The 14,273-nt window shown below is 36.9% G+C and overlaps 1 protein-coding gene across 2 annotated transcripts; it reads right to left on the bottom strand.

The window, feature by feature from the left end:
* Positions 1-21: 21 nt before the first annotated feature.
* LOC143452799 (synaptotagmin-1-like) lies at positions 22-12,021 on the bottom strand. 2 transcript variants are annotated; one of them, XM_076953919.1, is made up of 10 exons: positions 11,894-12,021; positions 6,718-6,889; positions 6,254-6,435; positions 4,868-4,978; positions 4,563-4,637; positions 4,273-4,365; positions 3,760-3,933; positions 3,076-3,219; positions 2,853-2,957; positions 22-2,610 (listed from the first exon to the last, which is right to left on the bottom strand). In XM_076953919.1, exons 2-10 carry the CDS (start codon positions 6,863-6,865, stop codon positions 2,431-2,433), a joined length of 1,212 nt encoding a protein of 403 aa, XP_076810034.1. In that variant the 5' UTR covers positions 6,866-6,889; positions 11,894-12,021; the 3' UTR covers positions 22-2,430. The 2 variants fall into 2 exon arrangements, with proteins under 2 accessions (XP_076810034.1, XP_076810025.1); XM_076953910.1 differs by lacking the exon at positions 11,894-12,021 and having other exon boundaries at positions 6,718-6,991.
* Positions 12,022-14,273: the final 2,252 nt, after the last annotated feature.

The following is a 14,273-nucleotide window of genomic DNA, read 5'->3' as shown; positions in this document are numbered from 1 at the left end:
TGTTCTCATCCACGCTATGAATAAATTTCTAAATTGACTTATGTATTAAGTCGCATTGACGTTCAAGAATACATAAAAACAACGTTAAACAACACGAATTGCAACAAATATTAATGGTTGACGAAGTGCGAAAAATATTATTTACAAAAGTTAAATCACAAAAAAAGACGGAATAAAAGGGCAGATAGGTGCGAAATTCCGGAAATCTTTCGGCCATTTTAAGTCATCTCCGATATAGATGCCGCCAGACACACTAAACCCAAGGACAGTGAAGACTCAAATTACATTCCCAGTTATTCCAAACTTGATAAAGTTGAACAAAATCGAACTTACTCATTTTGCCAACCACGGGGATAAATAATGAAGAAGTATATGATAACAATTTACCATCAAGATGTAAACGTTACATGTTATACGTCAACGCATACAAAATGTTTCAGTTAAAGGTTGGAGTTTGTACCGAAAACCTGGATCTCATCTACTAAGAAATACAAAATACGGATGGAGGAGACACAATGAAACATGTGTTAAAGACGAAATTCTGTTGGACAATTTCGTTCGATAACAGCATTCACGTTTCATGTGTTGTAACTGCATCAATGTACTGCACATAGTATGGTACTGACTGGAACATACAAATAAACTTCGAAAAACATCAAAAATGGTGGACGCTTCAACGCATAAAAACAGGCATGTATGTGACGTTATAAAATTTGCTCCCATGTACCCAAAACAAATGCAAATGCAGGTTGTGTACCAAATAGCTTAAGTTGTTTCATGCACCATCCAAAGTACAAGATCGATATGTTAGATTACTGCAATTTTTATGGCACAAAGATGCATCTATTCCACCAAAAACGAAAATTACAGAAACAACAACGTACTATTTAATTAAGCAAAAAATTAACAACGCACATTGAACTTGCTATTCGGATGTTTGAACGCCCAACATATTCCATCGCACAGGACTCATTACCCAAAATAACTAAACACACAACACAGGTATGTACAGTAGCTACAAATATCCGCAGTCTGGTGCTTAAAACGGTCACAAGCAACCGCAACGCATCCAAAACTTTCGGTTTAATGTGCAAAGTCGAATCATGATTAAACAACACAAAAGTTTATATTAATTACGACACTACAAGGAGCCAGAGTTCGGTTACGGGGCGGTGTATAATCCGTTCTTTATCGGAATCTTGGGACAAAACGCCTGTTTCATGTCACAAAGGATATTGCGTCACTGCACCGAATCGAGCTTCAAGCACTTATGAGTTGGATAGCGTGTGACGTGCGCTAAAATGAAAGATGATGAACTATTACGAAACTACGGGAACAGATTCAAGTAACTGACGTCCATCTACGCTACGCTCACAACAACAGTATGTACAGGGCAAGCGAACAACTAAACAGACCGGTTAGAACAAGATTCAACTCAGCTCAAGATTCAACAGTCATGCATTAATTAGGGGACTTTCTAGCAATTTTCGATGCATATTATTTTAAGACAATTACAACTTGCACTAGCACGTATTAAACCGTATAAATCAGTTGTGCAAAGAAAAAACATACCCAAGACAACGTTACCTGTTTGAAGGGGCCAAAAACTTTACCCAAGGTAAAGGAAGAATTTTTGTTTGTTCTTACGTGTATGGGTTTAGAAAAATGCCGCTACTAGTCGGCACTAGTGGTATCGACCGAATAAAACACTGAGCAGAACTTTTAGTAACCAAATAACGCAACACATGTTAAGTATTCGAGTGTTCTACAAGCAGAATTAACCGTGCGATTTGACTAGCTACAGTAACAGCTAAATTACAGTACGGACAACCGAAACCCACGGATACGACGCCTATGGGACGGTGATTCGGATAAACCACATAAAATTCGGAATGTAGAGAAGAACAAAAGAAAGTTAACTACAATAAAACAACGGCAATAATATTGAATACACGATTGCACGTAATACTGAACAGCAGTTAACGACAAAAAACTTAGTCGCGACAGCTAAAAAAATACTAGTTAAACAAAACTCATGAACCACGATCTGAGAGCCAGGGCCGAATTACAGAATTGAACGATGCGTTACGAAGTGCTAGCCGAAGGGAAATAGCTTCATCTAAGCTATTCGAATTACGGCGTTTGTTGGGACGCGCCCACACCTTTTAGGTCTATCGATCGGTGACGGAACCAATTGAAAAGTTTGATTGATTGTTTTGCATCCCTTCAGGACCGCAACCTTCAAATTGCGTTGGAATTCACTCCAAGGCCCAGTATTGCTGGTCTTTGTATCAAACTGATTAAAATAAAAAGAAACAACTAAACTTTTTCCGACCCTGCGAACATCAACTAACTATTATAAAGTGGTCCACTATGACGCTTGACGTCATCGAAAAAGTCTGATGACGTCATGAAGCTACGTCAGCCTTCTTAGTCCTCTCCGTTTTGCAAAGTGTGCCATTGGGCGATTGGTCGTCTCGGCGAGGCAAGCATGTCCGACCAATGACGTAATTCCGTGCCAGAAGCATTGCAGCCTAACATTAGCTTTCCGATGACGTCATTCTTTCCCATTCGATCGTAGTCGAACACGCTGATGATGAGAGATACTTTCTGTGAATGGACAAACAGGAAAATCAACGCTCAATTCTTGTGCAAGTTGAGTGTGGAATCAGCAGGTATATTTGCAAACGTAAGCAATAACATGTTAGACGTCAAATTGCTATACCTTCCATTAAAAGCCAAATCGCATATACACAAGGAGACAAATCTTTGTATGACTTTTAACAGATTACGAATTTAGCAATTTTCTGTTTTGGAATGGCTTGGGAAGGAGGAAAGGCCACTGAACGTACCTGAACCATTTCGAAGGGAACTTCAAAACTAAAAGATTCGTTGAAGTAAGGATTCAAAGTATTTTTCTTTATCGTAGTTTTCTTTTTCTTCAATCGCTTCCCGCCCTGCATTTTTACAGGAAATTCAACGTGGGTAAGTAAACTGACTAACTAATAGTTTTACTGCTGTTTTGGTCAAGTTGGCCGCAGGTTGCTCACTCCATTAACAAAGATAAGAAGTTACCTGCATCAGCGTGATCTTCACGTAGGGATCAGATAATCCTCCAACATCCATCTTTTTGAGATTTTTCGCCTCCAAGACGACCACCGTCAGCTTGCCGGAGGTGGGAACGTAACGCAACGAAAAACAAATATCTCCCAACTTTTCCTAAACAAAGCAGGGTAAAGTTTAGTGCAGAATAACCTCAATAATAACGGTCAAGGGTGATTTGTTTGTGTGTCGTAAACACAGGCAACTACCCGATACTCAACAGGGCCTCCATCCAAAGAAAGAGGCCTGACTTGTCTTGGCGAAAATTACAAAATCAACATGGCTATAGAATCAAGTGCATTTGTGCAAGGTCTCTGGTTATTTTGATAAAACACTTATCTCTCGAGTACACAAAAGTTTCTTTACTGATCTTTATTTCCATACTGTACAAAGCCGACTAATACGCTCGTAACTTCGACTAGCATTATTATAGAACAAAGCCATCGAGCTTGAGCCACATATTTCTACATAAACAAAACCATAAAAAAATTCGCAATTTTTAAACCTCCCAAATTTTTTATCAGTCGGATGTAAATTTATCCGATAGAAAACAAGGTGAATTCTATAAAAAACCGTCAGCTTGGAAAGATAAACTGGCGTCCTATACCTTTCTGTTAAATCAATACTGTAACAGAAGGAAGGAAAATTAACACTCACGTTTTCCTTGTCGTTTTCTGCGCTGACTAAATCCCTCCATTCCTCCGTGACTGCGCCAAGATCAACGTGACTCATGGGGATTCTGACCTCGCCTATGATGTCATGGCGAGAGAACCGATCAAAATCGTAGATTGCAAATATCAACGTTTTACCACCGATTTCATTGAACGGAACCTGTTGAAGTTATCTCAATATACTTATTAATGTATTAAGAAACGCTTGGACACAGTTTTCTTTGTATTTGGGTGTCCAGCTATGTTATGTGACATTTCAAGTGTCTCAACCACACAAGGTTGTCATAGCACGAAAAGCTGAATATTTGCTCAAACAATAACTACATGGAAGCATCTCTATCGTATTAAAGACCCCGAAACGAGATTTTTAACTACGTGGTTGTGGAAAATTCCGCTAATGCGATTAGCGGAAAGTCAGGCACAAAAAGTGATTACTTTCAGTCAATGCTATTTGGAGCTCGTCCGAAATCTATTCGACAACAAAGAGGGGTGAAGTTACCTTGAAGTTGAAGGTTTCGTTAAAAACTGGATTGAGAGTTTTGCGGTGAACCTTAGTTTCGTGTTTCTTTTTCTTGTCTGGAAGCACGTAGACCTTTGAACAAAGCGAAACGATTAAGATACAATGGAAAGTTAAACAACGTTTTGTTTGCAGTGGCGTCTAACAACTGACACCTGGCGCTGTAACACGCGAGCCATTACCACGCAAGCCTATAAGTGATCCCAGTACTTAGCACTTGTTATGGCGTTGGGACATTACATGAAGATCCTACAAAACACGTTACGAGTTACCTTGACATACGGATCTGATGTTCCAGATATATCCATACCAGGAAGATCAGCCGCTTGAATTACTCCGACAGCAAGCTAGAAAGAAACATAGATTTTTGTATGCTGATAGCTCATTAATGAAACCTATAATGGTAACTACATAGATTAGTATAAATCATAATTAGGTAATTCCACAAAATCTGCATCATCGTTACTCAGTCGTTGCCTGACTTGTCTAGTGCCCATCCATGAAACTTACAGATGTTCAAAGCAAAACAATTTCCTTTTTTCGAGCTGTTATTCCTATATTTGTAGAGCACACTTACATTATTTTGTTGAAAGTCGTAATCGAGCGAAAACTGAAGTTTTCCAAGCTTCTTTTCTTCTTCCTCCTGTTTCTCGGTCCCATTGTCCAGTTCATCGATCTCTGGCTGGACCTAGGTCAAGTTCAAATTTAATCTCAATCTGAACAATGTAATGCAAGTTTTGAACCGGCGTAATGAGCTTTTAGCTCCTACATCCAGCAGATAAAATCCAATCCGCTATTTGAGAGCATGGTAGGAGGCAATATATTTGGGTCGAAGATGTATCTCCTGTTTCTGTTATTTACCTTTCACTTCGTCGTACTTGCACGGTAAAATCATCCGTGGCTTGGTACGACGACATGTTGTTATGTAACGTATTGGTTATGATTATGATGCGCAAGTGATTCATTTTGAAACGAGAAAGCAGATGTTTAGTATTGAATCATCAGCGGTAGCCATATACATGACCTAAATGCGGTGCTTGTTGCTACACAAACATTTGGAGGCGTTTATGATAGAAAACGGAAATTTTTCTCAAATCACTTCTGGAATGTTGTTATCGCATCAATGATACAGTTAAATGTTTGTATAAGGTACCGTCGCTTCAGAAAACGAATAGAACAAACGAGTTAGTTCGCTATAACTAATCAGTTTAAGTGAATTCAATTAAAGAGAATTTCCGAAGTACACGCTTTTCTGACCAACTCATCTTATTATTTACTTCGTTACCAACTTGTTCATATTTAAAGGAATATGCCCTTAAGGGAGATGTAAACTAAACGTTGTAACTAAATAACCATGACAAGGTCACGGAAGACTGAAACGATGAAAGCCCGTGAAAGAGGCAGTCACGAGACAACTTTCCGAAAAGATTGTCTTACTTGCCTAGCTTTGCCCCTGAAGTAGAATTTAAACCATCTAGTTTATTGAATTTTTCAATCAATAAATTTGGTCGAGTACAAAGGTTGTCAACACAAAAGCCAAATGGTTACAAATGCCGGATGGTGCCGAGCGAAGCTTTTAAATAATGGCATGACACCAAAGACAAATTTTGTACCAAACATCCTAAAACATGGTACCGTCAAAACAAATTGACGGATTCTTAAACATAAAGCTAAGTAGCTTAATTGCTATAGGTAAAACACAGCTGCAAAACACAGTTGTAACGTAAACAACTAATTTGAACTATATATATCATCAAAATTAGAATGATGCAGATGCCAGCTTGAAACTATAATTAATAACCACTTACCAGTGAAAACTATAATCTAAGACCTTATCGACGTAATATGTTTATACTAACGTTTAAATACTGAACTTTAAACATTACCGAGGTTAATCTAATCGGTCTTTGACGACGTAAGTTACACTATACTACTGCAGTAATGTCAAAAGCAGACAACTAACCTTTTCTTTGTAACTGTTTCCTAGCTTTTTCACCGATTTCAAGTCAATCGCATTCTTTAATCCTTTCTTGTCCTGCTTTTTCTTTTTCTTCTTGCAACAACAACGCTTGCAACAGCAATACAAAATGCACAGCAGAAGCAGACCGGCAGCGACAGCAATTAAAATCCACGCCCACGGCGGCACTGAAAAGTAGTGTTACAACAGATATTAGGTCTAACCTGTGTTTCGATCTACATGCACGCAAACCTAAGACGACAAGACCATTTGCCCGAGAAAAAAAGCATCCGCTTTATTCCAAAAATTAACTGAAGCAAAAATAGCAAAAGCATTTGTAGTGTACAAAAATGCCCATTCTAAGCATTTTGAAACTCTAAGAGCTGCCCTAGAGTTTTTGTTTAAAATCGTCGATCACAAATACGGACGCAACAGCTCGAAAACGTATAACAGTCAAAACAAATCCTCACGTTTATTATAAATGTCTGTGACCGTGTCTTTCATTACATTTCCCGCATTTTGGAGTAACGAGCCCTTGGTGGTCGTGGTCGGATCCGAAACCGGCGAGGGTGATGCGGCTTCATCGGCTCTTTTTATCATCTTCCTCAGACCAGCCATGCTTCTTCCTTGAGGCTCTGGAACCTACACGACACTTTTAGCTTACGATGTGCCGGCGCAAAATACTCTGTTTCTGTTCTTATACAAGTTACCTAAACCTGTTGTAAATGTATACGTTATACGACTGTTGTTCACGAAAAACAGAAAAATACATTTTTATTCATATAACGTAGCCACGGTCGCTTCTATTACATCAAACCTTTAAAAGTAGAGAGTGCACGCACAAGCTGTTGCGAAAGACAAACAATTTCAATAATGCTTTGTACAATCGCTTGACCTCAAATGAATACACGCTAAATTCTTTCTGCTAATGCAAGCATGACTCTTTAAAAACAGGAACTACGGCCTACGCCAAAAATTATCCCTGACCGAATAATTAAAATTTTCCATTACCAAAACCGAAATTCCCAACCTCACAATGGGCTGCTAAGTACAAATTTGTAGTTTTGGTGGTCTTCTGCCTTTAAAAGCTCTTAAATTATAACGTTCAACCTATGTCTTAAAAGAAACAAAAACATGTTGTAACATAGTTCGTATAAGCCCTTCATATAAGATCTATATCAATAGTTTTATCGTAATCCTAGAGAACAGTTAAGCAAACACAATGCATCCTTAGCAGACGTTAATTCGCTTTACCATGAATATCACCCTAAACCTGGAGCAGGCGTTTATAAGCACACATAAGCAGTATGTTACATAAATCCAAAACTACCTGAATTAAATGGATAGAACTGACAGCTTTAGCCCCTACGCTATCGCAGTATGCCGAATTTCTACAACTGAAAAACTAAAGCTCTAATATCTAGTGTATTACGGTAATGAATATTTTTTATTGAGGAAGTAATCCTGATATTTAAAAGGTAAGTGTTTCCTGTAACTATAACGCCTCGCGCTAGTATTTGTTCCCCACATAAAGGGCACGAGAATAGTGAATAAATTAATAGGTTGAAATGCAAACTTTAGACTGTTAGGTTAACACTGAATTGGTTGATCATTTGATGTCTTATTTATATAACACAAATCATAACCGCTCACCGCAAATCTTACATCTGTAATAATTGTTTAGTGTTTCTTGAAGATATATGCGTAGCTTGCGTGTATCGCTTTGCTTGCAATTATAGCACATATACAAAAACAACAGCAAAACTATTCATTAACTGTCTCAATCATACAGAAAAGTAAAAATTCTTCCTGTACAGTACAACCCATATCTGCATTAACTCGATCTTAAACCACGTAAGGCTTTAGATAAAAATGTTTAATAGCCCATGAAAACACACTCAACTTTTTGACATTGCCTGCGGGCGTTTGGCAAAAGAACATGAGATCGTAAAAAACATACTTCAAGCTGAAACTGCAGGGCATCATACAAAGCGATGCAAATACGGAACCATCAGGGTATTGATTAATCGATAAAGGAAAGAGTCGAACCTACACATACACAGGCACGCAATATCGCCGATTGCTATACTTTCCGAGTCTAAATGAAAGTGCCCTAGCGTAATTGATAAATCGATTTGGCAGAAAAAAATTTATCTGTAAACTCGTTTAGGTCTTGATAATGCCAAAATGTACAGAACAGCGTATTTCACGGCTCAATAGAAATTCGAAATCCGTATCGTAATGCTAATCTTTCTTCAAAGCTGCCATCCGATGTTGCTAAGACATCAACCTTTCTTGCATGATCGCTTGCATCATTTGCATCTCGGTTATTTCCAGTGTTTGGTAAGTGGTTAACTGGCCATGTATGAAGCGTACTGCGTGCCTTTTTTGCACTCTGACGTCTTAAACTGGCAGCAGAAAAGTAGTCTAATCGCAGGTTTCACCGGCAATTTTTTAGTATTGCTCTCCAGTAACACACACACTTGAACTTGGAATTCATATTAGAAAAAGAGACGAAAGGAAATACGAAAATGCTTGCTGATAATTAATTACAGTTTGTGACTTGTAATTAGGAATGAGATCTTTGGGAAAGTACACATAAAGCTAATTGCGGCAGTAATCTTCGGTTATTGGAGGCCAAGGCGTGTACCAAGCACATCAATAATTTAGAAGCCGCGTCACTCTGTCACAGCACTTCTCCATTAAACGCGCACAAGATAGAAACCTTAACACTGATTTACTGTCTGCTAGTGCTAGCATACTGTTTAAAAAGTCTAAACTCTTGCTTGTTCATAAGTTAATGTCCTAAGTTTATTGTTGAACATGAGCAAGGGGCCTTTTATATCGCTTGCATTTTCTATACATTTGCAATTTAATGCATATTAGTTTCACTTAAATCTATGAAAACACAACAAGTGGGGACTTAAATCGCAAAACTTAAACTTAATCCATTTGCAGTGCAATTAGGTACAACTAACTATAACAAGCGTGAATCTTCATGGGATTTCAGCAATAACAATAGAGCAGTAACAAACAGACTATATCCGGTTATTGTTCGCTGATGGCTTTATATTGCGCTATGCGCCTATGCTGCATTATGAATACAAGCGTAGACGAGATGATCGGACGTCGATTAATTGAGATTTAACACACACCTCATCCTACGCAGGTGTTAAACCGCGTGTCTTTTTAAGGCCCGTGATTTGCTCATTAACTTGAGACGTAATACGACTTTCGATAACGCGGGTATTATGAACTCGGTATAATTCCTCCAGCATTGTAAGCTATTCGTTACAATTTCTCAAAGTTATCTTTCCTGCAGAACATGAGAAGCACCTGTCGTTTTCCAGCATTGGTTTCTACATTCAGCGTAACCAACCACCAAAGTTTCGGGAAGGATTTACTGATGGACCCAAATGAACCAGTCAGGGTACAAATGAACAGAGTCAATCTACATTTACGCGAAATTGGGAAAGATAATTAAAATACGTCACAAGCAAGAAAAATCGATGCTCAATCTGTTATTTTTCCGACTTAAATGCTCACGACGGTGATTTTTATCAGGAGAAAACGTGGTAACAACATAATATTTTCCCAATAAACTGATGTATCTATACAGTACTATTTTGAAAACATCAAAACACTTGCTTTAGCACCTGAGGAATTCCGAACTTAATCAACTTAACCGTGCGTCGTAGGACAACTTTACTTTAATTTAAATCATAAATATAAACGACTAAAGCAACCAAAATAGCGGTTTAAGAATATCGGACGTGTAAAGGGTCACACGGCTGGCTATTGTTTCGTTAACACAAACAGAGTTCATAATATTAGGAAAAAAAGCAAAACCAAAAAAATTTTAAACAAGCATTTGGTACTTCTCCACTCATATTCGGAACATAATTACAACAAAAATAAGTGATCGAACAAATTGACGCTGATGCTCAAGTGACGTAACAAAATGTGATTGGCTGCGGACCGCTAATTATAATTTACAATGTAATAAATGCGGTAAAATCAATTACATTTTCATTGTTTTTCTTATTTGTTAAGTCGTGACTTCGGTTGGTATGTTCGGTTGCTGGAGCAGTTGTCAAGTAATGAATAGTTAGGACTTCGAAGCGATAGAAAATGCCTTTCATTGAACCGTTCTGTGTTATTTGTCCATACGTCACATAACTTTGCTCTGTGGGTTGTACCATGTTTGCTTACGGTTACTTTTCCTTCGGAGGAGCAATTTACGACGCCATAGGAATAAGTAAATACGCTCTAGCGTCAAAAGCCTTCCCATTATGTTGCCTAACAATGCTACAGCTTGATGCCATGGATGGGCAGTTTGCTACTGAATGTTCAAATGTTTAAGAGAAGCTAACTTACTCCGTTACTGACTACTGCTGCCTAACAAAGTTGCAAGTTTTCAAACAATCTAGATCTCAAATAACAACTGGCTAAAAAACATACAAATTCATAATCTCTCCTACAACGTCTTGTTAGTCACACTTAAACTGACGTTAGCACAGCTTACAAAAACAAAATTATCACGAAAACTGTAGCTCGTGACCATAATTGACGTCAGCTGGAAAACATAAAGTTTTAGCCAAGACCAAACAATCCCGAAAATTGCCATAAGTTTCCTCTGTTCCATGGTAATATCCCGGTTATACCTGATTAAAAAAATGTCTGCTAACGTCCTGTTCTACGTACGCACGTTGCGGTTAGTACGTCAAAGGACAGTGAAAAAGTTGACCTTTAGTTGTACAAAAAAAAATTCCGAACACGCCCAAGTAATAATCATCGGATATACGGCAAAAACGCGATCAAATTACATACGTCATCTGGATCACAACTGAATACAATCACCAACGAATTACCACCGGCGACGATTAAACGCGTAAACTACTAATAAATAGCTTTCTGTAACGTCCATTTTCATAACTGACCACTGCGCTTAAACTCGTTCAGAACTATAGATTAAAGGACGTCGTCAGCCAGCGAAGTGGAATTTCCAACCATCGGCCGAACGGAGATGAATTATTTATGCTCTGAAATACACCATATGGGCAGCACTTGATCTGAAGATCGATAAAAGAGGGGAAAATACCGTCCAAGCTTACTTGCAACATTTCAAAGTTTTATCTAGTCTGGTGGCGCGCGATATACTTTTGTTTATTTTACACTCCATGCATCGCCGATAACGAAACACGTCAGATAAAATAAAACGAAACTCGAGAGCTTAAAGTATTTTACTTGCTGAAGAAAAATTGTTTTCGACAACAACAAGAACTACGCATTGTTGCCCGGTCACCCGCACTATTTTTAGCTTACCTGCTAGAAATGTTAAGTTTTGTTCTAAGCGAAAGAAAAGATTGTTTTTTGCGTACCGGTAACACCTTAACACGACAGATCCAAAACCTCTCGTTCATTCCGCAATACGCATTACTTTCCATAAAAATAATCTCCCAGTCCAAATTTCCTCATTCAAAATTAGTCAGTCGATAGGGACACAAAATATTGATTGAAATTACATAAGACAAACGTTACGCAATCGCCAATACAGACAACACTTTTATGCTGTTAGTCCTGTTACATGTTAACAAAGCTTATTGGTCTAACAGCATAACCTTTCTTATAGCATTAAGTGATTACTTTGTCCAAGATCTCTTTGAAGAAGTTGACAGTGATGTGACAATAGATTTGAAGTCAACGTCACCTCTATTGAAATTATTCAGGTGATGCTTTCTTTTCAAGCTTAAATCCTACCTATGTAGACTTACAACAATGAACAATATCAATATCAAACAGTTAAAACAACTTGAGTTTCTATAAAGAAAAGCTGGGATTTTAAATGGATTAAACAAAATAATTGAATAAGTATGATATGTAGTTAATGGAACAAACCAAACAATATTAAACCAAGTGCCAATGTCTACACGCTACAAACAGGATTAAAACATTTTGAAACCTTTAACAGCGCAACATCCTGTTTCAGGTAGAACACGTCAAAAAAGGCTCTTAAAGTTTCTCAGTAGTCACATAAGGTTCATATGTAATCCCATTGCAGGAATAATCCAAAACACATAATAGTTGCTTTTGAAAGTGGTAATTTATAAATTTAGTTAAAACTAACCTAACCATGAAATTTAACCCAAAATATAGAAATAGTTAACCAAGTTTAATATTTTTTAATGTTCTTGTATGTCTTGAATCTTGATTTGCTTATGGAATAAGGTTATTCTAGTACTGTATATCAATAGATAGATATATACATTAACATGGTTTTCTTATGTAGTATAAAAGTGGTTAATAGGTAACTTTGTCGGTAATATATAAACTTCGTGGTAATATCACCATTATACCTTGATTGCCAAGTTTAATGTAGCCCAAACCTCAGACCAAGAAGATCAAAATAAAACACATAACAGTCATGAGCCATGACCAATTATTACGGCATGCTGTCCAAAACATTGGGTAACAGTCAAAATTTAATGTGCATCCGCTTAGCATTTCAAAACGCAAAACTGCATGTAAATAAGTTAAACTGATTGTATGTACCAAAATTAATAAAACATGACATCGAAACATCATCAGCGTTCAATTTTAACTTTAAACTTATGCAAAGTATATTGCCACCTACAAGCACTAAATGATGCTTGGATACAAATACTAAAAATGCAAAAATTAGATAGTTAAATTTTTCCCTGTGCCACGACATCATTTTGTAGTGAAGAATGCATTCCAAGATGATTGCGTGGTTTTCAGTCTTTGTGATGTATTAGAATGAGCATTGGTATGTATTTCATTCTAAGAATTAAGATATTGTTACCTTTGCTGTTGGAATTTCATACAATAATATCCGGCATATTTTACAAGCACTACAATTTATAAAATATTGAATACTATGAATATGTAATTCTCAGTAGTTAATACTGGTAACATTATGACTGATATTAAAAACACTTGCAATAATTTATTTCCTACCATTCTATAGTGTATTAGATTTTTTTAAACATACGTTTTAGTTACAAATTGAGTTGCTGCATAAGAAATATCTTTTTTGTCAAACAGTTAGTCAATTAATTGCCACTCGTAAATTATGAAAAAGAATATAAAGTACAATAAAAAAAAATCAAGAAAAAATATTAATAAGTTAAAAAATCATGAAAAGGTTTATTTAGCGTCTTTCATACCGTCTGCAGATATTCTCCTATTTATTGCAATGCACTGTAATTTGTAAAATAATACATAATTACTGTCTTTTTTAACAAAGTTATTATGATCCTTCTGAGCCTACAGTCAGCTTGGACATGACAAGAAATAGCTTGCCTTACAGCAGTACAGAATCTATAGTTCGAGAAGGAAAAAAAAGAGTAATCATGTGCCGGGGTATGCTGAGGTCAGTACCAAGAAAGGCTACCGAGATCAGGGTGTGTCGAGATTCGTGGTATTCGCTAATAATGACCAAGGTCACATTCTAAAATGACTAAATTTGATATAAGTGAGTTGTCTGAAATGACTTGAGTGGAGTTACGATTTGTTGTGGTTGTTATTATAACCTTGATTGAATGATGCAAAACCTAAAACAAAAGCTTTCAAATAATTGTTTCAATGCATATATCATGTTGCCTTGAAACAATTTGCTATTCTATGGTAGAAGTTCGGCACATGTATGATGCACAAAACTTGCAGATGTTTACATTTTTCATGCGTATGCCGATTTATTATAAACAATGCATGCCATTACATGCATATTCCTTTCAAAAACTGGTATAATTTTCAGTTTGTTTTAAGTTTTGCTTAACATTTCACTATAACATTCTATGAAGAAAAATCCCAATAAGTTACCCAAACATGTAAACACCAATTATTTCTAAAAAGACATTACAAAAAGCAAATAAAGGTTGCATAACATTTAACAACATGTATTCCACTGTTTAATGAAATTCAATATATATGAAATAGTGTATATAAAACAACACAACTGCAAGGTCTATAGTGCAGAAGTGCACAACTTAATGACGTCACAATT

The sequence above is a fragment of the Clavelina lepadiformis genome, chromosome 1, assembly GCF_947623445.1.
Source record: "Clavelina lepadiformis chromosome 1, kaClaLepa1.1, whole genome shotgun sequence".
Lineage (NCBI taxonomy): Eukaryota > Metazoa > Chordata > Ascidiacea > Aplousobranchia > Clavelinidae > Clavelina > Clavelina lepadiformis.
Note: the sequence above shows the minus strand (reverse complement) of the source record. Positions and strands in the feature narration are given on the sequence as shown.

Coding starts and splice junctions, on each gene's coding strand:
- LOC143452799 (XM_076953919.1), bottom strand. CDS start 6,865: ATGGCTGGTCTGAGGAAGATGATAAAAAGAGCCGATGAAGCCGCATCA. Junction 4,366..4,562: donor CATCAGATCCGTATGTCAAG/GTAACTCGTAAC, acceptor CTTTGTTCAAAG/GTCTACGTGCTTCCAGACAA. Junction 2,958..3,075: donor TGAAGATCACGCTGATGCAG/GTAACTTCTTAT, acceptor GTAAAAATGCAG/GGCGGGAAGCGATTGAAGAA.